Source organism: Eschscholzia californica, unplaced genomic scaffold (genome assembly GCF_041429995.1).
Source record: "Eschscholzia californica isolate CP2 unplaced genomic scaffold, dmEscCali1.0.p SCAF_1, whole genome shotgun sequence".
In the NCBI taxonomy this organism is placed as follows: domain Eukaryota; kingdom Viridiplantae; phylum Streptophyta; class Magnoliopsida; order Ranunculales; family Papaveraceae; genus Eschscholzia; species Eschscholzia californica.
The window spans coordinates 53,974,931-53,997,573 of record NW_028238198.1 but is presented as its reverse complement, the minus strand read 5'-3'; the positions used below and the strand labels follow the sequence as shown (position 1 = coordinate 53,997,573).

Genomic DNA, 22,643 nt, shown 5'->3' with positions numbered 1-22,643 from the left:
ACTGCATCTAGTATCGGGGTACTGCCGCTGCGATAGCCGAGATGACCACCGTGCGACCTGCTTGTGAGAGGAACGCATTGTTCCACTTAGATAGTTTCTGATTAATTTTTTCTACTAAATCATTGAACACTCTGGTTTTTTGAGGACCTATGAACAGTTGTGCTCCCAAGTATTTCTCCGAGGTAGACGCATATTTTACTTTAAGAGATTTCATAATCATTCGTTTGAATTTCGGGTGAGAGTTCTTTGAATAGAAAATATTAGATTTAGAGTAATTTATCATTTGTCCGGAGGCTGACCCGAAAGTTTTGAGTATATTTTTAAGATTCGCAACATTTTCCAGAGAGTTTCGGCTAAAAATAATACAGTCATCTGCGAACAGCAGATGGTTGATATCACAATTGTTGTTGTTGTTGGGGAAGCCAATGAATTTTCCGTTCTCATCCTCCGCATTAAGAAGACGGCTCAAACCTTCCATAGCAATAGTAAACAAGAAAGGGGAGAGAGGATCTCCCTGTCTAATTCCTCTGGAGGGGGTGAACGTCTTGCTGGGCCGCCCGTTTATGAGAACTGCCATGGAAGAAGTCGAAATGCAATTGTGAATCATATTGGTCCATTTATCCGAGTAACCTAATTTCTGCATAATGCTGATAATGAAGGGCCACTCAATTCTGTCGAAAGCTTTCGACATGTCAAGTTTGAGACCAAAGTATCCTTTTGCTCCTTTCATTTTTTTGAAAGAATGGATAATCTCTTGGCCTATAATGATATTATCGGTAATTTGTCTCCCTGGGACATATGCCGCTTGGAACGGGGACACAATGTTATCCAGAGTATACTTGAACCGATCCGCTAATATTTTCGTAATAATTTTGTACGTGGTATTGAGAAGACTAATAGGCCTGAAGTCCGTCGGAGTATTCGGAATGGGAGTTTTAGGGATGAGACATATGTGGGTATGGTTTGTACCTGCCGGGAGGACCCCCGACTCAAAAAAATTCCATATCAACATGTAAATGTCACCCCGCACTGTATCCCAGTTGGCTTGGAAGAAAAAGTGAGGGAAGCCATCCGGGCCGGGAGAAGCTTCCTTTTTCAGCCATTTAATGGCTAAATCAATTTCCTCGTGATCCGGTTGCCTAGTGAGATTGTGATTTTAATCGGGGGTGATAGTAGGTTGGAATAGCTGGAGAATCTTCTGATTATATTCCGGAAAGGTGGAAGTACTGATGTTAAGAAGATGAGAAACAAAGATGTTTTGAATGTCCGTGATGTTTTCTTGTCATTCGTCATTCTTATCTTTTATAGCCAGAATACGATTTCTTCTATTTCTTTGAATAGTCTGGGAGTGGAAATATTTTGTGTTTTTGTCACCTAAGGTGATGAAATTATTTCTGGATTTTTCTTTCCAGATACTTTCTTGTTGTTTATATAATTCTTCTAACCTCATATTGAGGTTGAGATATTCCTCCCTATTATTGCACTTCTGAATGGTAGAAATGATGTTACTGATCTTGTTATCAATATTCCCGAATACCTTAGTGTTCCAATTCGTAAGGTGTTTACTCAAGTTTTTAAGATTGGTTTGGATATTATTATCCGTATGGTCCTTTTCCTCATTAGCCCATTTATCAGCAATGAACTCATGACATTTTGGATGCGACATCCAAGTACGCAGAAATTTAAATGGTTTCGCTGGAGAATGTTTCGATTCCTGGATAGACAGGAAAATCGGAAGATGGTCAGATTCTACCGAGTCTAGATGAGTAATCCCAGAGGATTTGAAAATTTTAAACCAGGGATGGTTAGCCAGAGATCTGTCCAACCGTTCTTGAATAAAATTATCTCCAAATTGTTTGTTGTTCCATGTAAATGGGTTTCCTTTGAAGCCCATGTCCATAAGTTCTAGCTTATTGATGATGTTGGTTATCTTAGGGATGATAGAATTAGTAGCTTGATTACCTCCCTTTTTCTCCTTGTGGTCCAAAATGATATTTAGGTCCCTTATCACCACCCAAGGATAATCCGGCCCCGGGTTAAGTTCTCGAAGTATTTTCTATGGTATAAGTTTATTATTATGATAAGGACTACCATAGAAACCTGTAATGATGAGTTGGTTATTATTGAGGTCATCCTTCATATTCATATGAATAATGTGATTGTCCGAGTAAGTAATGCTAGCCTTTAAATGGTGCTTCAAGAACATCACTAGTCCTCCTGCTTTATTATTAGGTTCGACGAAGTGATTGGCATACAGTTTGCCAATTTTAATATGTTTGTTAATCTGAGAAGAATGGTTTTTCGTCTCGGACAGAAAGATGATATCCGGATTGTATTTGTTGATGAGATGTAATAGATGCTTTTTGGTATTGAAGGCATTTATACCCCTGACGTTCCAACTTAAAATGGTTGGACACTCCATAGAGGAAGCAGCTTTAGCCATCATTGTTGGCTAAAATCTATCCTCAAAACTAGCCTAGCCGAGAGATTGTCCACCTGTACTAAAAAAAACTAACACCAAACCAGAGAGCGAACAGCAATATACGAAGGAGAAAGATAGAAGAAAGGAATGTCCCCCTAAGGAACTAAAAGAAATAAAACTGAACTAAGTAAAACACTAAAAAACTCAAATTAATAATCTAAGACCACCTCAAATAAAGGAAAGAGACCGAGAGCAAGTTAAAAGGCTAACAAAACTAGCCACTACAGACTAATACAAACAAGATCACTGTTTCATTCACTAAGCATAAATTAATTACATATCAAGCCCAACAAAAGAAACTAAGAGCTAATCTTCAAACTATACGAGAAGATAGCAAAGCAAACAGTAATCATGCCCAAACAGAAAAACCAAGAACATCAAAAGAGAGTATAGACCCACATGAACACAAAAAGAAACTAAGACACAAAGAACTACTGACTTAATCAACTAGACTAGGCTGTTCATCAGAACCATCATCACGAGCATTGGAGGAGTGACTAGGAGATTCAAGAAAGGAATCCGAGAGCTTGTGTCTCCTGCGTTCTTCTTGACTATCAATCGATTCAGGAGGGGGGAAGTACCAACTTGGTGGAATAGCATTAGCTTGATCATAAGCCACCAGGGATCTCCCATAAGAAGAAATTCCACGAAGATTTTCCCCCTAGAACTGCTGCCCAGATCCTGATCTTTCATCTTTTTGATACCATGATGACCAAACTTCCCTTCCTCAATTTTAACTTCCATCGGAACCTCAGACTCTTTACGTTTGCCCTTCTGTTTTTTTAGCCTCCAAGTGAGAAGAAGGCATTATCTGTTGTTCCAGAGAAGGAACAACTGATATGGCCCAGTTACTAGGGTTAATTGGGACAGACTCATTAACATCCATGGGTCTCACTGAAGTTCTCTTACTAGGTATGATGCAAGGAGAGGCCGGATGCTCTATGATGCGACACACATGACATATTGCCTTAGGAAATCTCAAATAACTGAAATTGATAGGTTTACCTCCATCAGTGAATATAGAGTGAAGGGTAGCCAAGAGAGGTGTGCGGACATCATACATAAACTGGATTCTGATAAGAGAATTTGGAACCATGCTGAAATTCTTCGGCTGGATTTGCATAATATAACCCATGCAAGAGAAGATCACCTCAACATCTTGCTTGTTCTGAATAGCCGACGGCAGACCAAAAAGCTGCACCACATAGGCTCACACATTAACTTATGCACTTCATCTCCTAGAGGGAAATCAACCTCCTGCATCACCATTAACCATCCTCTAATAATCCACGACCTTCCTTGATTTATCTCATTCATCACTATCTGACTCCTCGGTTTAACAACAAAGTGATTGGGACCTGATAATGCTTTGTTAATAGCACATTCTCCAAAGAACTGTGACTGAGCAGATAAGTGTTTCCTTATGAATCCAATACCAAAGTCATAAGGACAGCACAGTCTAACAATGAGACCAGCTGAGATTTCTTGAAGATCCTTCCTCATAGAAGGCTTGGGGTACGAAATAGTGAGCTTTCAATATTCTGAAATGTTCATCTGGATAGACATCTGATGGGTAAGTTGATCTATACTAAGATCTCGAGAGTGAGTCAACATTAACCAGATAAGAACTAAGATGAGGATATGAGAAGAGTTAAGAGGATATAAAGAGAGAATGAAAGGGTGCAGACTCTTAAGGATGTAACGTTTAAGAAGGTAGTTGTGGTTTATCATCATTACCACAAGAGAGTAAAAGGAGGTAACTTCATCAGAAGGAGAAAAGATAATCTGATCTAGGGAAACCGCACAAAATCCATGCAAACATCCACTTGTAAACCAACCAGAGGGAAGCCAATCGAATAACACCCAGGGGAAGAAAATCGAGGACACCCCACGCATGCTTAGCTCCGGTTATTGAACAGCCTAATCTAACTTAATTATTTTTGACACATGTATGCAATGCACAAGATAATCAAGAAAAAATTTAAAAGAGGGAGTTTGAAGGACTTACTTGGTAGTTGTGTTGATTCGGGAATCGATGCTTCTTCTCGAAAGTTGTGGCTTAGATTCTGGCGAGAACTATTCGTCTTCTGTTCTGATAGAATGTCAAAACTTTAAAGAGCTATCTCGATTAAAGAAAGGGTGTAAAGGAATGAAAAGCTATGGATCTAAAGCTTATTGGTAGTTGAGATTAGGATTATCCTGTTGCATGTGAGTGAGGGAGTTCCTAAGATCGAGATCTAGATTCTCTCTGGTAGTGGTTTAGGGTTTAGTTCAGGGAGAAAGGAGAGGGAAGTCGATTTTCGTCGTTGACGTCACTCGACTCATTCTCTCTCCTCAAAAACCCAAACTTTTGTTCACTTGTAGATATTTATCATTTAATAATATTATTGTCTTATCTTATGAAATAACATACTTTTGTTAATATTTCAAATAGATTTTTTGACTTTTATAGACATCTATGGATATCGATGGACATTTGGTGGATTTATTATTTTAATAGCGTATTATTATTGTCTTATCATATGAAATAACATATTTTTATTAATATCTCAAAAATATTTTTTTAAAATTTCGTAAATAATTTTTGAGTCTATAGACCAAAAATAGGGTCCTAATAGGAGATTTAGTCCTCTATAATCCTAAAAAGGATTTCAAAACCTAAATAATAATTTGAATGGATATCTAGTCCTTTTGGTCTCATCTAGAGAGATAACACAAATCCATATAATACATATTATATATTTAATACCTATATTAACCTTCTTTAATATCTAAACGTGATTTACATTCTAAACTGTTATAGATATTTTCTCCATATTTATCTCAACTTTCTCTCTCCAATCACGTTTGATTTGTAACTAACTTCTATGTTGATAAAATTCCGTAACCGAAATCCAGTAACTTTCCCTCTCTCTCTCTAAAAACGAAATCTTCATTAAACATACATTAAACTCTCCCCCAGCTGTAAAAAACTCCATTGATTAGTATTCAATCAAGAGCTTTCATGAAAACCTCCATTGTTATTTAGGGTTTTTACTGATTATCTCTTTATTCTAGCCACAACTAATCAGGTTTAAAATCTTATCTCTATTGCTTTATAGGTTAACGATTCATATAGAAGATTTGAAAAAAATCAAATGTTCTATATTTTTGTCTTTCTTTTCTTCTTTTCCATTTCATTTACTCTGAATCTGTTTTGCTGTAATCTTCTATATCTAAAGTGTTCTTACATGTATTTGATATTTCTGTTTCATTTTTATTGAGTCCATGTAATCTAGATCTGATATTTTCATTCAATTATCAAGATGTTTCAGATCTTTGATTACCTTCAGATCAAATTGAACTGATAGTACAGTTAATAATGGATATTAGATTCCAGTATGTGATCTCAGAACTGTATGTAAAAAATTTGTAGTGTAATATACATTATGTATACTTTATTCTCCATATCTTTTACTTTTTCAATATTATGGAGTTGAAAAATATCTAAACATATTTAAAATTCATTACAAATTATACATACTTGTGCTAATGTGTTATAAAGGAATTTGTAATAGGCATAAATTAAAGTTTTACTTACTACAAATTATGGGTACTTTTTTACACTTGACTTCTAATCTCACTGGTTTCTATAAAGTACGTAATTTGTTCTGTACATTTTACATTGTTTACGTATTTGAACAATTGGTCTGTATTAAAATATATGCTTAAATATTAAATCAATATCAATTAATTTAATATTATGTTTGACACCACAGATGGAGATTCAAACAGATTCATCAATTCAAAGCAAGAAGACGATACTTAAATCGGATGGTTGGGGTAAAATGTTTACTGAACTTGGTCAATTATTTCCCGGGGGTGCTAAAGCCTTTCGATTTGCTCTTCGGCAATATAGTATAAATACTGGCCATGATTTTAAATTTACTAAAAATGATTCGAAGCGGGTAACTGCTGTATGTCCTGTTGAAGATTGCAAATGGAGAGTACATGGATGTGCGCCATTGAAATGCGAATCTATGTTTATTTTGAAAGACATGGAAATGAAACATGACTGTGAAGATTTCATTAAGAAGACCAAGAAACCAAAAATAAACAGTTCATTTGTTGGGAAACTTGTTTTAGATGAGGTTACAAGAAGCCCAGATCGTTCCACAGCAAGTCTGAAGAAAGATTTCTTGAAAGATTACGCTGTCCAACTTCCATATTATTATACTTATGAGGGGAAGAAAGTAGCAATGAATGAAGCATTTGGTCAAGAAGGAGATTCTTATGCAAAACTTAGATGGTATGCTGATGCCTTTTCACGTACCAACCCAAACAGCATAGTACAACTGGAAGTTGACGATGTAACTCGGAGATTTAAAAGAATTTTCATTGCACCACATGCTTTTATAGTTGGCTTTCAATATTGTCGACCAGTTATATATGTGGATGGGACATTTTGCAAAACTCGTTTTAACGGGTGCATACTCGCTGCTGTGGCTAAAGACGGTAACAATGGTATTTTCTGAACATTCTTAAATTTTTCATAATTAATTTAAAAAGTATTGCCTTTTTCAACATCCCATTACATCTTTTTATGTACATGTTTGTAAATTTATTATAAATTATAACAACTTTACAGATCATTTGATATACATTTTAAAGAAGTATGCCTTTTGAAGGATAAATTTTTTATAATTTCACTGACAATATTTTTAATTTACAGGTCTATTTCCGTTAGCATATTCTGTTGTTGATGTTGAGAATGACAAAAATTGGGACTGGTTTCTAAGGCATTTGCGCAATGCTCTGAATATGGAAAAGACGTATATCTTTATTTCAGACCGTCACAATGGTATAATCAACGGTGTTAAGAACATTTTCCCGACAGAACACCATTCCTTTTGTGTTTGGCATCTAAGGAACAATCTGAATTTAAGATTGGCAAATGGAGCTAGAAAATCAAAATTCTTCCAAACATTGATTTTCAAGGCTGCTAGAGCTCTTCCCGAATCTGAGTATCACGCAACTATTAACCAGATGATACAGATGGGTGGTTCAAAAGTTGCTGCATTTTTTCAATCCTTAGACCCTGCTTCTTGGGCAGATGCTTTCTTTCCCGGTATAAGGTACGATCAGACAATATTGTATTCATTTGATTATCTATGTTGATTTATTTTCTGAACATTATGAAGTTTACTTTATAAAGTTTTGATATTATGTTAAAAATAACATGTACTTTACACAGCATAAATAGGTTATCTACTGTACAGTATGAATTTTTCTTAGCAAAAATTATCGTTATTATAACAAAATATAAAAAATTTATATACGATTTTTTTTTTACAGATACACAGCTATATCATCTCAACTATCAGAGTCCTTTAACAATCAAATTCAACATGCTCGTGGACTACCAATTACAGCAATGTTGGAGGCAATTCGTATTCATATAATGAACAAAATGAATACAGCACGCGAATTGTCTAAAAAATGGACCACCTTCTTGTGTCCAACCATCACTGATCTGTTGAAAGCAAAATATGATAGTGCCGCAACTTGGAATATTGCCCAGGCAGCCCCATTCATATTCGAGGTTTACTCGGAACCATCTCATTGTTTTAATCTTCTTCTTATTTCTTGTACTTGTAGAAGGTGGCAAGTTGATGGTGTTCCTTGTGAGCATGCCATGTTGTGCATTAAAAGCTTGTCTGACGCCCAACAAGATTGTTTTTACGATCCTATTTGGACAACTGAGTCTTATGTGAAGACTAACCAGGAACATATAATGCCTATATCCAATTTTGATGAACCAAGGACTTTTGATGAAGCTACCCTCCCACCGTTGATTCGTCGTAGACCAGGGCGTCCAAGAACAGTACGGATCGAGAGCTCGGGAAACATGCCAAGGAAATTAAGGATATGTGGTAGGTGTAAGCAACCTTCTTACCACAACCGCAAAACATGTAGGGCAAACATTTGATGTATTCACATATGTTACCCTTATGTAACATATAATTTCAATTCAAATAAATACGAAATTCTCAATGTTTGAATTATACGTTTTGTTTAACTATTCTATTTTTATACTTGATAAAAATTTCGTACTTTAGCGGTTGTGGTATGAAGCTTGCTTAACATATGTGAATATTGATAAAAAAAACACCAAATACCTCTCATACTTTATATCGTACTATTATATATTTGGAGGATCTCATTGGAAAATTTTTAATTCATTAACCATCATTTATTTGAACAGATTAAATGTTTTGCACATTTAATTCATACTTTCTTCTAAATTTCACAATTTACATGTTGTTCATTTCATAATTGTATAAAAAAATAAAGGAGGAAACTTGATAAATTTCAGTAACTTTTTCAACAAATATGATATTTATAATTAAAAAATACATACTCTCCAAATATGTTGTATTTCAAACAGTCAAATAAAAGTCATTACAACTAGTTTCAAATCGAAACAATAAAACATTACTTAAATTAAAACTATATTAAAGTTTTTTTCCACAGATCTCTTGTTTCATACAATAGCTCGTATGTCACTTCCGCTCTTTTACGCTGAGCTAATTCAATCCAATCGTCCACAAGATATTCATTTGGTACTCCCCATTTGTAATGTTTCATGAATACTAAATCCATATGAAGCATAACAAATAGTTCACAATCCGAACTGTCAATCATTGATAAAATATTTATCATGAAACCACCAAATAATTATTAAACTATAAAACTATCTGTATGTATTACAGTAAGCACAAAAATAATAAATATTTGTTACTTACTTTTCTCCTTGTTGATGATCATACGGCGTCTTCGAAACCTTACATTTTTTCTTAAATTCAGGACTCACATATTTAGTTTTGTGAAGCACATCTAATATGTATTGTCCATACTTTGCAGCATTTTCTTCACATTGTTTACGTAGCTTTGTGTCAAAGAATAATGAGTTGTAATGGGTCCAAGACTGATCAAAGTAATCAAATACTAACAAAGTCCAATGAATACCCCTACTAACATCTGTAATCATCAAATGACACATTGGAGCAACTATATAAGATATTAGCCCTCTTTCAGCCTCATTTATTAACCGATCTGATAGGTGGGGGTCTATGTTTGCCTGAGCTGACTTGCAATTTATCATTGCCTGTCAAATAAAAACAATATATTGTACATGTTAGTATGACTACTTCTAAATAAAGTATATGTAATTTTTGACTCTATATACATATATTCAGTAAATTATACATACTTTACTGATCATACTAAATCTTTTATCTACATCAAAATTGTAATGTATTGCTTAAAAAAACATCTTCGATGAAATTATGAATTCTTTAACTAAAACTTACCCATAATTCAGACGCGAGAACGAACACTTGTCCAGCTCCAACCAAAACTTGGGAAGATAGATGCTTTGACCACCAATTTATAATCTGAGCATCTGTTTCGCAGTTCATCATAAGCCAATTCACCTATCTTCCTCTAACATCACTCGTCAGATTGGATTCCCATACAATTATTCTGCATATTAATTGTTGTTAGTTTAAAAAACTGAATTTATAGCTAAATAGTTATATTATATTAGAAATAACATATTATGTTTGTTACAAACATCATAATGTATCACAAACAACAAAACATTGCAAAACATAGACAACGACAAGGGAAAAACTTCTATTTCATTACTTCATCTTCACTCCTTGGTTAAACTCCTCAAGCAGCCCTTTCTCATTATCTTTCACTTTCTTCCATACTTTGCTTTTCTTCCAGTTGCTAAGTTTTTCATCATCCTCAATTGAAACTCCCTTCCCATTTTTATCCACTTCTTCAACATTCACTACTTCCTTTTTCGCAATTTCCTTCTTTTTGTCTTTGTCAGCCTTTTCTTTTGGCTCGGCTTTTTCAGTAAGTTTCCTTGTTCTTGGAGCTTGCTTGATTCTCTTAATAACAGAATTCTGTTTTGGTGTTTCAACAGGATCAACTGGTTTATCCGATCCACCCTTAACAGCTTTTGATTTTGTTCTCTTCTTCTTCACTGTTGTTGGAGTAGTCTCGACAAAGTCATCATCATTTGCTTCTGTTTCAGCATTCTCTTGATAGGTTTTTGCAACTTGAACAACGTCGGAGAAGTCAGGTGGATTTGTGAAATCTATTCCCAAAGAAAAATTGGGAGTTGAACTATAATTCTTCTCTTCCTCATTAGGCACCAACACAATGGCTGTGCATGGCACATTTCCATCTTCATCTGCCAACAAGAATCATGTAAAAAAATATCATTTATCATAAAAATTTACAAAAAAGTATCTATTATTTTTCCTGTAATAATAATAGTAACTATAAAGTATGTGTCAGTTACCATAAATTGTACTTGAAAACAGAAAAATTAATATAATTTACTAACCTTCCTGTTGTTGTTCTTGAACATTTTCTTCTTCCTGAACCTTATCATCTGGTTGTCCTCCATCAATCTTCGCATCATTGACATTATCTTTCTCCCCAACATTATTTTCCTCCTCATTCTGGTCCACATTAACTCCGCCATTTCCTTCATTATAATCCTTATGAATCAATGATTCATCCCTCTGTTCAGACTTTAAAAGTATCTTCAGTTGTATTACTTCATTTCTCAAACTTTCAATTTCTTCGTCCTTTTTTTTCAATTCTTCTCTTTGTTTTTTCACTTCTCTACTCAGGGATTCCATCATCTCCATGTTATTCAACTGATCATCAAAAGATATTTTCACTACTACATTTTCAGTAAACTTTAACAATTCCTTCTCTTCTTCACTAACATCATCCACAACATCCTCAAAAACCTGTACATAAAAAGTTACATAAATTTTAGAGTCTTCTGTACATGCATACAACAAACCTTCTGAAATTATATGTAATTTACGATAAATTACATATACAGTACATAAAAATATAACATAGTAATAAACAATTATAAATTCCATTAATGAAAAAACGCATAAAAAGTTAATTATACCTGCTCAGGTACCAGTGCAGCTAGATCTTTTTCCATCCCATTACTAAATCCATCCACAGACCACCTCAAGAACCTTGGGTATCTTGTTGCATTCAGTGCATTTTTCGGATACAGATTAGTATGCATGCACACCCAGAACTACAAAAAAAAAATTTGTAAATAACTCATACTTTATATGAAATATTATGTAATTTATATAAAAAGTGGTTCTAAAAAAGTAACTCACTGGCAAAAGTAACAAGCACCCAGATGCTTTGGTTGGGTCTTCTGAATGTTTGTCGATCGTGTCCATCATATATGAGTGTATGGCTCTTGGCCATGACACCCTGTTGATAGCCCTTCTAGATTGGATGTTCTATAAATGTTTGGCAATACAGTGAAACCCGCCAAAGTCGCAAACAGGAAGCTCGCCGATAACATCATTATTAGAAGACCAACAAATTCTATTGCTGATTCACTATTCCTCACATATTTCTGAAGTGCATTACCAACAACAGCACTAGAAAGACCCATATTTTGTTCCTGGATGCTTTAAGTGTTTCCTTGAAATACTTGGTTAAGAACGCACACTTCAAAGGATCTATATCATTTTTCTTTGGGAATGCCTCGTATTCAGAACCCTCCATGGGCATTCCCAACAACAGAGAGACATCTTCAGGTTTGAATTCGATCTCAACACCCCCAATAACAAATTTCTTAGTCGATTTCTTATATCGACAAAGAACATCCAAAATGGCAGTAGTTGGACGAGTAGTATAATTCTCCCTTAATATAGTACCTTCTGCCATAGCATCAAATAGTTGGCTGAAAGGAGTTTTGCTTATCTCCTCCTTCATTTCTTCAGTCATATAGCTACGGATGCTATTTATCAACTCTATTGGTTTACTAAGGGTGTATCTGAGTAGAGCAGATGTCTTTTGCTCCGGAATTCGCTTTTGTTCCCCTACAATATCAACCCATTTACTCCCACTTCCTTTATCCTTCAATTTCAAACTTTTAGAACTCACACCAACCAGTACAATAACACAAAAAACAAAATTGTACACTGTAACATAAAGCATGTAAAGTACGCATAGGTTACATCACATTATAAAACAATCTATATACAAAATGTACATTTTAATATATATTGTAAATTTATATATACAAGAAGTGAGAAGCTCTAAATAGATTAACACTGATATGTAAATGAATCATAATTTATCAATATAAATTTAAAATATCAATAAATTATATCATCTGCCAGACACATTACCTCAGAAATTGATGTTTCTTTACTTTTTTATTTCTTCTTACCAACAACTTCTTCAACAGTTGCTTTTCTTTTCAATGGACTCCTTCTTACTGATGTTGTTTCTTCCGTAACTTTCGATGTAGATTTACCTTTAGGTGCCATCTTCAACCTTTTGCTGCAATAAACAACATTTTCATTAAACCCTAAACCAAAAACAACATTTTCATTAAACCCTAAAACAAAAATAATGGTTTCATTTTCAAGAAATTATTGGTTTTTTTTACACAAAAGGATCTTATTTTTAGACAGAAATAAAAGTTTCAAAATAAGAATTAGGTTTTTCAAGTAAAAGTAAAAATTTTAATGTCGAGATTAACTTGAAAAAAAAACTAAAGATCTATTATTCATGAAACAAAACCGATTTTTTACCCTGTTTTGTTAAAAAACTTTGAACGAAAAAACCCTAAACGATTTAAATAGACATTAAACCGAAAAGAAACATCCTATTTCCTTAGAAATCTTTACCAAAATCAACAAATCCTCTTCAATAGAAAGTGAAAAGGACATGCAACAACAATTTATAATGATTTCAATGAAAAGTAACAGATGTTTCGTTTAAAACCGATTTGATAACGAAAAGGGGTTTATGAACCAGCTTACCTTTTCACCTGAACAGGTTCTTCAATGGAAAAGATGAATGGAGAAGATGAAAGGATGCAAACTTTTTGTTTCCAACGATCTCTTTAGGGTTTTTCTTCGACAAATCCGGAAGATTTTGTGGAAAACCCAAATCGAGTAGGTTTAGAGAGAGAAAGTGTATTTAAGAGGAGTGAGATCTATTCTGTTTTGGCTGCATAAAGATCCCCCCCACAAATCACGCCCACTGGTTTTGTGAAAGTTTCCTAAAGCCCTCGGAAATTCAAAAAACCCGAGGTTTTTTGAATTGGGATACATTTGGTATTATTCGATAAATTATTCATACTTTATACCCTTTCTGTAAAAGGACTAATAATCCATAATCTGAGAAGATTGGTCTATAAACCTATTATCAAATTATTTTTGGTCTGTATACCCATAGACTCGACATCTGTAGACATTGATGGACATTCGGTAGACATTATTATCTTAATATTATTGTTATGATAATATAGTGATATAATAATAAGATAATAATTATTATATATTATTAATATAATTATAATGATAATTATTATTATTATTACTTTTATTATCTCCTTTATCGAAATGTCCCAGGTGCCTTCCATATTTTCAAAGACAACCTCTCTAAAAAAACAATCTCCAAATTTACACTAAAATGGCTCTAAACGTCTATGAAATCAACTTCTTTTGAAATATCCTTAAATTTCATGTCTAAACCCAATAACAAAGCCATCAAGAGAAATTTGAAGTGTATCAAACGAATAACACAAATATTAGGAGATATCTAATATCTCTCAAACAAATAACACAGACGTGCAGACGTTTCAAGACAACTCCGAATATTTAAAATGCCTCAAATAATAGAGACATTTCGAGACAGAGACATTTCACAACCAATAACATAAACATTGGACATAAATCACCACTCCCAGACTAGAATAACTTGCCTACCACGTCCGTGTCCAATCCATCCTCCTCCGAAACCACCACTTTGGAAGAGCAAGAAAAAATTTCAGAGATAAAAATTTGAGTTAAGAAAAGATTTGATTCTTTTTCCTTTGTATTTCCCCAACCCCCTCCACAATTCCTTCGCAACCCTAGTGCCGACAATGTCGCTGGCAAACAGCCACTGCAGGCAGCCTTTAGTACTTATGTTGAAACATTTCTCTTCCCCTCTGACCACCGCCTCCCCGGCTCCTCCCACCACCTCCCTCCACCATCTCCTCCCACCACCATCATTTCTTTTCCTCCTCTCTTTGAATCTGTTTCGGTGAAGGGGAGGTTTCCTTCGCTGAAAAACAATGGTGGGAACTTTCCCCCAAATCAGTACAAACTAGTATGGGTGGAACAGATCCGAGTGAACCGTTTTTTGACATACTTGAACGGGTACTTATTCTAATGATCCGGTTTTTATATATAAAAAAATCCGACCAAAAACCCATATATAATAAAATAGACCACCCATTTAAAAATCGATCTTTCGGATCGGTTTTTCAGTTTAAACCTAATTTAAACTTTATTTAACCAAGTATTAACAATCAAAAGTTATATTGAGGCTAATATTGTATGCAAGAGAATGACAACAATATCACTAATTTTTCTTTCACTCAATAGTGTGTCGGAACGAGAATGAGAACAAAAGCAATTCAACTCTAAGATATAATGCTTAGTTATCCATTAATATTTTACCATTACTTGTATATATAATATATATATATATATAGCATTTATCTGGTTCGAGGCCCACGGGCTTGTCAAGAAAAGATCCAAACTGGACCTAGAGACCAATTTAATCAAAAGAATACCGACCATTATAGACCAGAGTTTTTTTTTTGTCCGATTTTTTGTGGTCTAGTCTAGTTCGCTTTTCACCGGTCTTCTACAACTACCCTAAGAAACTAAAGAACCATTGGAGCCGTCATTTCACAGTAACCATAGAATAAACTAAAAACCTACAAGAAAAGACTAACATGCATAACCGACATGGCGAAAAACAAGTATTATTTTATCAATGAAAATAGCTCGAATTAACGAAAAGAGCTCGAGTTATGTAATCCTATCATGCAACTATTCAGTAAAACAAGTATTTACTAGTAGAATGATGTTTGGTGATAGTGAAGATAATAGTTCTTTTAAACTGCCTTTTTAAATCAGACCTCCCAACTTCCATGTTTGCTCTTTTTGTGTTGCTTTCTCTCTTCATGTTTAGACTGTTAACAGTGTTACCTACTAACTTCTATCGCTTTCTCTCACTAGCACTGCAACTGCCTACAGTTTGTACATAATTGTTTTAATTCATCAGCACCTATTTCATTACTATACTTTTACTCTTAACTTGCTTCTTACCATTTCAACAAAAAAAAAATTCTTACCATCCCCATGTGTATTTCCACAAACACAAGCACCTTTCAGTTGTCACAACACAAGCTGAACTCTATCACTCAAACTAATCTCCCCTTCCCCACCCATTTTGCAGTTCAACTATATGCCAGTATAAGAATGACGAAAAACAATAACATCAAACAAATAGTACAAAAATACACAAGAATAAACGGAAAAAGAGATTGTGTGATTCGGTCGTAAAACCTATACCAAGGCAAACAATGGCACGATGACACTACGTATACAAAAACAAGGTTGCAGTGATTTCTAAAAAGTTCTGAATATGTAATCTACTAACCCTAGCACTTGGCGCCTCCAATCTCTTCCCAAAATTGAAGATAAGAATTCCCTTCATTCAGAAGACTAGGGGGCAAATAAAATGTAAACTAGTGGAATCAAAATTAAACAGAAATTCACATGCTTTTTCTCTTCATCTCATGGAAAATCTTATTACTTTCACATCATGTTGTTATATGAGGTCCTATGTTCTTATAGTCAATTGTGTGAGAATAGTCCCACATGGTAGAATGGCAATTTAGCAACCAAGAATACAATATCTAGGTCATTTCCACTCATTTGCCAATTGGTTTTAGTTTTGAGTTTCATGACCACAAACTTAACAGATTGGACTACTAAAATTTGTATTCTATGTTCTTATCTATGGTTTATCTTCTGCCATGAGTTTCTATCATCCATCAAAAGATTGACAACAAACAATCAAGAATATTAAAGATATAATGATAAAACTGAAAATCATTCAAGAATTCAACAAGCAATATCCATAAAAAGATCAAAATCTGAAAGAAATGAGTCAAAATACATCTTAAAACATTCATTTTAAGCTAACAAATCCATCTTTACTGTTCTAAATCATTAAAAGATTAAAGGGGTTTTGAAATTCTCTAATCACCACCAGCTTTCTGATAAACATAAGTCAATCCACACTTACCGCAATAGTGTCTATCGAAATGATTCGCCATGAAAGTTCCAGCTCCACATTCCTGATTAGGGCATTCTTTCCTCAACCTCTGAACTTTCCCAGAATCATCAACCTTGTAAAACTGCAAAACAGCAAGCTTTACCTTCTTATGTTTGTGTTTGATTTTCTTAGGTTTAGTGTAAGTCTTCTTCTTCCTCTTCTTAGCTCCTCCACGAAGACGAAGAACAAGGTGAAGTGTTGATTCTTTCTGAATGTTGTAATCAGCTAGGGTTCGTCCGTCTTCGAGTTGTTTTCCAGCGAAGATCAATCGTTGTTGATCAGGTGGTATTCCTTCCTTGTCTTGGATCTTGGCTTTGACATTGTCGATAGTATCAGAGGATTCAACTTCTAGGGTTATGGTCTTCCCGGTTAGGGTTTTTACGAAGATCTGCATCTTTGCAGATTGAGGGAGAACAAAAAAACAGCAGAGAAGAGGAGCGAGGAAATATATGAAGCTTTATATACGTAGGAGATTGTTGCATTTTAGGGTTAGGGAATTGGGGTCTGGCGTTGACGGTAATGGGCCAACTCGCCATATATATGATTCTAAAGGCTGCCTCCTGGGATCGCTATAGGGCACCATCAGCATTAGCTCGATCCTTGTGGAAGAAAGACGGAGAGATTAGGTGGAGGAGAACAGACAATATAAAAGAGAAGTATAAAAGAAACGAAAGAATATTTATAGCAACGGTACAACTGAAATATTAGTAAGTTTGTTAAAATTTTGAGGTAAAAACGAACTGCCGAAAGTAATTGGAGCCAAATTGAAAAGGTCATGTAAAATTAAGGGTCGAAATGACCAATTGATCATCCGATTATTACTTGACACTAGTACACTTGCGGTGTATTCTTTATGGCGTACTTAACTCGTAAAAAAAAATCAATGAGGACATGAAAATCAAAAACTTGCTTTTGTAATCTTATTAGAGGTGGTTCTTCATTTCCGTTTACACCTAATATTGGTTCACAATAGGACAGGTCGACACGAAAATAACACGACCCAACCCAGTTAGAGGCAAAATTGAAACACAACTCATTTGGTAACAAAAATCATTTAGTAAAAGTACAACTTTACTCTCGAAAGGAAATTTCCCGCATAAATCAACGTCGAAAATATTTTTAAAAATTTCTGAAAAAATCTCAGTTTGCTCTCAACAATTCAATAAATTTCTGAACAAATTCGTTTTTGTTCAGAAATGTTTTGCATTTCTTCTTTTGCATTTGACAAACACATTGACTCACATTCACATTTATGCTAAACTATTTTCGATTTGTCCTGTGAAAAAAGAAATGTTTTCCGCATTTTTTGTTATGCTTTTGACATAAACATGTAGATTAGTGCATTTTTTTAATTTGTCTTTTGCACAAATTAAAATGTTATGCATATTATCTTTCGTATTTGACAAACTCATTAACGTAAAAATAATATTAATGCATTATATATGTTGTTAAGAACATAATTATATGTGTTGTCTTTGTAACAACACGATTATTTATGTTGTCAACAATTTATAACAACATATCTAAATATATTGTCAACATAGAAGGGTGAAAAGGAAATTATGGAGAAATAGGACTATCTTGATAACAATACAATTATATGTGTTTTTAACAGTTTAAAAAGTGTTTACAAAATGAGTTATTTTTACATTAATTTTTTCGGGTGCGTCTTTTTTCCTATTTAGACCCAGATTTGGGATTTTCATGCATTCTTTACAGATATTTTATACTTCTTTGGTGGTTGAGAACTCATATACATTGGTGGGAATTATATCCATGAGCCCGATCCCGCCCACAGGCACCTAAGCCCAACGAGGACCATGGACGACCGCGCCCGTCTCGGGCACAACCCGCCCGACCCGCCAAGTTTTTATGGGCGGATATGGGTTAAAACTCTACCCGCACACCCGCCCATGTCCTCACTGAAGGATATAGTCCTTCGGTCTGAAGGAGATGTCCTTCTGAAGGAGTGTCCTTCGACCAAGATTGCAATGCGTACAATCTGTCAGTTAGGATGACGATGACTTTATCCGGAAGATCATCTAGTCCGGTCCAATTAGGAGTCGTAATGCTTAGCTAGAAGCCGCTTACGATCGTCGAATCACTTCGATAATCCGCGGCTAACATAAATCGGATCCTACAACGGGTTACACCAAAAAGTGGTAGCTTGATCGGAGACAGTTGACTAGTGAGAGCTTGCCTATAGATGGATACGATCCAATCTGATAGTGCTCAAAAGATAGAAATAATCGGGCTCGAAAGAGGAGACCCGAAAGTGAAAAACCCACTGGGTGGGTGCCCAGATCATACCCGGTTAGGGGCAGCCCCTAACCGGCCATATGATAGTAATGGGTCGGGCATATCAAGCCCATAGTGGGCTGATATGGCAAGCCATAGCACTTATTAAAGGGGAAACCCTAATATCCCTTAAAAGGGTTTTTAGGGAAATTCGGGTGTTTACTTTTTCTAGGACTCTTATTGAAATATTATTGGAATGGGATTCCTATTAGGGTTTCTCTATATAAGGGTCATTAGAGAACAGATAAGATTGTTGGATTTTTCTCTGGAGAAAACTTCATCTCTCTCACAATATACATCTTATGGAGAGAGAGAGTTTTAGAGAAAAGCTCTCAATCTATCTAATGGAGTCAAAAGAAGAATAAATCTTCTTCTCAACCTTCAATGGAGTTCTAGCGAACAACAAAGAAGGGAGATCAAGTTATTTACTCGGGTGTCTCAAGTAGAGGAGCTACATATGATGCTCTCATCTTCTTCGGGATAAAGTTAATGGATTCCAGTTCGTGGGAAAGCACATCCAGGCATTCTTCTTTCTATTTCTAGTTCATTATTAGTTCATGCATATGATCATGGTTAATCAGTGTTAATCATATGATGATTAAGATTCTGCTTACAACACTAGTTAGATGATTGTTAGTATTAGATACGTACAATGGTTATTAGAAAACCCCAAAACCCAATAGTGGCATCACGAGCCGTTTGCATGTAACTAGTTTTGGCTAGAACGAATTAGATTCAGACTTGATTTATTAGATAGATTAGTTTGAATATAGATTCAGACACGTTCTTGAATAATTTGAATAAGATTCGGACATGTTCTTGATTAGTTTGAATAGCGATTCTGACGAAATTTTGATTAGTTTTAAAAGTTTTAAAATAGTTTCAAACATGTATTTGAAAGGGTTTCAATGCATAAAATAGTCAAAATTATATGTTTTTGGAAGCCGTTTTCAAAAACGGATCTAACGGATCAAAAATTTTAGAAATCAGATTTCAAAATCATGAAGTTTTTATGTTGAATTCATCAAAAACAGCAGTTTTCATGAAGAAAACAGTAGGTTGGACAAGGAAGAAGAGGTTCGGAATGGCAGTTTCCCAAACTGCATGTTCTGTCCGGCCAGGACGCCTCCAGGACGCGTCTGTCTGAAGGATATATTGCCTAGGTCTGAAGGAATGGTATCCTTCCGAAGGAGTGTCCTTCGACCAAGGTTGCAATGCGTACGATTTGGTGAATAGGATCTTAATGACCTTACTCGGAAGATCATTAGTCCGGTCCAATTAGGGATCGTAATGCTTAGCTAGAAGCCAACTACGATCGTCGGATAACTTCGGTAATCCGCAGCTAACATAGACCGGATCATACAAGGGTTACACATAAGAGTAATGATTTGAACGGAGAGAATTGACTAGAAAGATAATGGCAAATAAGTGGATTAGATCCATTATTGGTAAGTCCAATTAGTTCGGAGGAGTCCGAAGAAAGATAAACATGTCCGGTCCCGAAAGGGAGGCCCGGAAAGGCTTTAGGTGGGTCGGCCATGTGATGGCTGACCAAGGCAAGGGGCCGCCCATTACATGGCCGGTTAGGCCCTAAGTGGGCCGGCCAAGGAATCCCATAATGGGCAATGTTGGCCGACCACTCAAGGGAACCCTAAAGAGGGTAATTTTAGAATTTACCTTATAATTAGGTTTTAGGAATCCTAGTTTGGGTCTAATACCTTTTCTAGGGATTTCTATATATATCTAATTAGACAACCTAAAGAGAGAGGGGAATTCAGGTAAGAATTCCAGAGACAGAAAGTAGAGACAACTCTTAAAGAGAAACTGTAAACTGAAAGAGTTTCACATTATACATCTCAGAGAGAGAGAGAGAAAAAAAAGGAGTTTTCTCAAGTATCTAGTCAAGAAGAAGGAGTTCTTCATCTCAACCTTCAAGAAGGTCCTAGCTGACTTAAAGGAGGGGGTTCAAGTTATATACCTGGTGTCTCAACTAGAGGAGCTACACTTGGAGCTCTTATCTTCCGAATACTGGTCAGGATTTAGTTCGTGGGAAAGCGATTAAGTGGTAATCTTCTTTCCATTCTAGTTCATTGATATGTTCATGTATAGATCTGGGAAACTAGTGTTAAACATAAAGATGTTTGAGATTCCACTAACAACACTAGACAATTAGGTGTATTGGATACCCCTATAACCCTTCAGTGGCATCAAGAGCCGTTTGCATGAACTATTTTTGACTAGACGAATTAGATTCAGACTTGAACAATTAAATTATAGTGTTAATGGGGTTTGAATGGAGATTCAAGCATATTTTGATGAGATCAATTAGGTTTTGAATGTGATTCAATGACCTAAAACACTAAAAACATAGTTTTATGGAAAGGGTTTTCATAAACAAGCTTTAGGTTTTAAGTTTTTTGGTAAAAATCATCAAAACCATGAAGTTTGGTTGATGAATCTATCAAAAATAATACCTAACAGCAGCTGGAACAGTGAAAAACAGAAAAGAAATCGGTTGGAACACTAGGGTTTCCAAAATTTTTGGAAACCCAGCTGGCCGGACCGGCCAGGACTCGTCCGGGCCGGACCAGCACGTCTCGGACAGCTAGTCCGAGACCGGGTGGGACACGGACTGGAAATCCCAGTCCGAGCTGGACTAGGAGTCCGAGACTCTCGGGTCTCGGACATCCCAGAGCGTCTAGGGCGCGTCTGGGATATCCCAGTCCAACACGGACTAGGAGTCCGAGACTCTCGGGTCTCGGACGTCCCAGCGCGTGAGACGCGTCTGGGATATCCCAGTCTGAGACGGAATAGGAGTCCGAGACAGACGCGTCTCGGACATCCCTCACGCGTCTAGGACGCACTCATGGGAGACCTATTAAGTCTCGGTCTAGGACCAGGACACTGGACAGAGGTCCGGACGCATCCAGAATGCGTCTAGAGCGACCGGGCGCATCTAGGATGCGACTGGAAGCTTCCAGACGTGCCTGGGATGCGACCGGAGCATCCAGAAGCGTCTAGGACGCATCTGGACGCGTCCAGAAGGCATCCCGTACAGGATACCCGTGTCGTCCGTGCACACAAGCGTCTGGGACGCAACTGTGATGCACAAGTGCATCTCGGACCGAACATCCGAGATTGCCTATGTGCTGTCCCAGCCTGAGACACGTATGGGACGCGTCTGGATGTTCCAACACCTCTCGGACTGAGCATCCGAGAGGAGATATACTTGACCCGATGGTCTGGACGCGTCTAGGCCACGTCCAGGACGCATCTAGACATCTCACCCGAGATGCCTATGGTCTGTCCTAGGACAGAAGCGTCTAGCTAGGCTAGGACGCTTCTGCCCGAGAGACTGAGCACGACAAGAACGTGCTATCTCATGGTTCGGACCTTGACTAGGCTAAGTCAAGGGTTGACCCGAGACCAGTCAAAGGACTTTAACCAGGGTTGACTTAGGTCTTTTTTAGTATGACTCGAGGGCTTTTTGGCCTTGACCTTAGTGGGAGTTTTTTAGACTTTTTCTCCCGATTCCAAGCATATTTTTCCGACATTGACCCGGGTTAGAGGAGAACCCGAACGGAGTTTTTCCTTATATTGATTTAGGAAACAATTA

At 36.1% G+C, this 22,643-nt stretch overlaps 4 protein-coding genes and 1 long non-coding RNA gene across 5 annotated transcripts in view; 2 read left to right on the top strand and 3 right to left on the bottom strand.

Moving 5' to 3' along the window:
• Positions 1 to 22,643, bottom strand: part of LOC147567636 (uncharacterized) — a 94,154-nt gene that overhangs the window by 62,091 nt on the left and 9,420 nt on the right. The gene's annotated exons all lie outside the window — the stretch shown is intronic.
• Positions 1 to 22,643, top strand: part of LOC147567637 (uncharacterized) — a 185,084-nt gene that overhangs the window by 155,264 nt on the left and 7,177 nt on the right. The gene's annotated exons all lie outside the window — the stretch shown is intronic.
• The window catches only part of LOC147567638 (uncharacterized), a 62,830-nt gene that overhangs the window by 33,014 nt on the left and 7,173 nt on the right, over positions 1 to 22,643 (top strand). The window lies entirely within an intron of this gene.
• On the bottom strand, positions 10,749 to 11,622 carry LOC147567640 (uncharacterized). The gene is made up of 2 exons (XM_086669861.1): positions 11,475 to 11,622; positions 10,749 to 11,301 (listed from the first exon to the last, which is right to left on the bottom strand). Exons 1-2 carry the CDS (start codon positions 11,598 to 11,600, stop codon positions 10,882 to 10,884), a joined length of 546 nt encoding a protein of 181 aa, XP_086525987.1. The 5' UTR covers positions 11,601 to 11,622; the 3' UTR covers positions 10,749 to 10,881.
• LOC147567639 (ubiquitin-ribosomal protein eS31 fusion protein-like) lies at positions 16,475 to 17,187 on the bottom strand. The gene has a single exon (XM_086654272.1). The coding sequence runs from the start codon at positions 17,121 to 17,123 to the stop codon at positions 16,653 to 16,655; it is 471 nt and encodes a 156-aa protein (XP_086510398.1). The 5' UTR covers positions 17,124 to 17,187; the 3' UTR covers positions 16,475 to 16,652.

Excerpts from the sequence above, each read along its gene's own strand:
- LOC147567640 (XM_086669861.1), bottom strand. The coding sequence starts at position 11,600 with ATGCATACTAATCTGTATCCGAAAAATGCACTGAATGCAACAAGATAC. Across the intron at positions 11,302-11,474 it reads CTGCACTGGTACCTGAGCAG|GTTTTTGAGGATGTTGTGGA; the intron begins GTATAATTAACT and ends TTTTATGTACAG.
- LOC147567639 (XM_086654272.1), bottom strand. The coding sequence starts at position 17,123 with ATGCAGATCTTCGTAAAAACCCTAACCGGGAAGACCATAACCCTAGAA.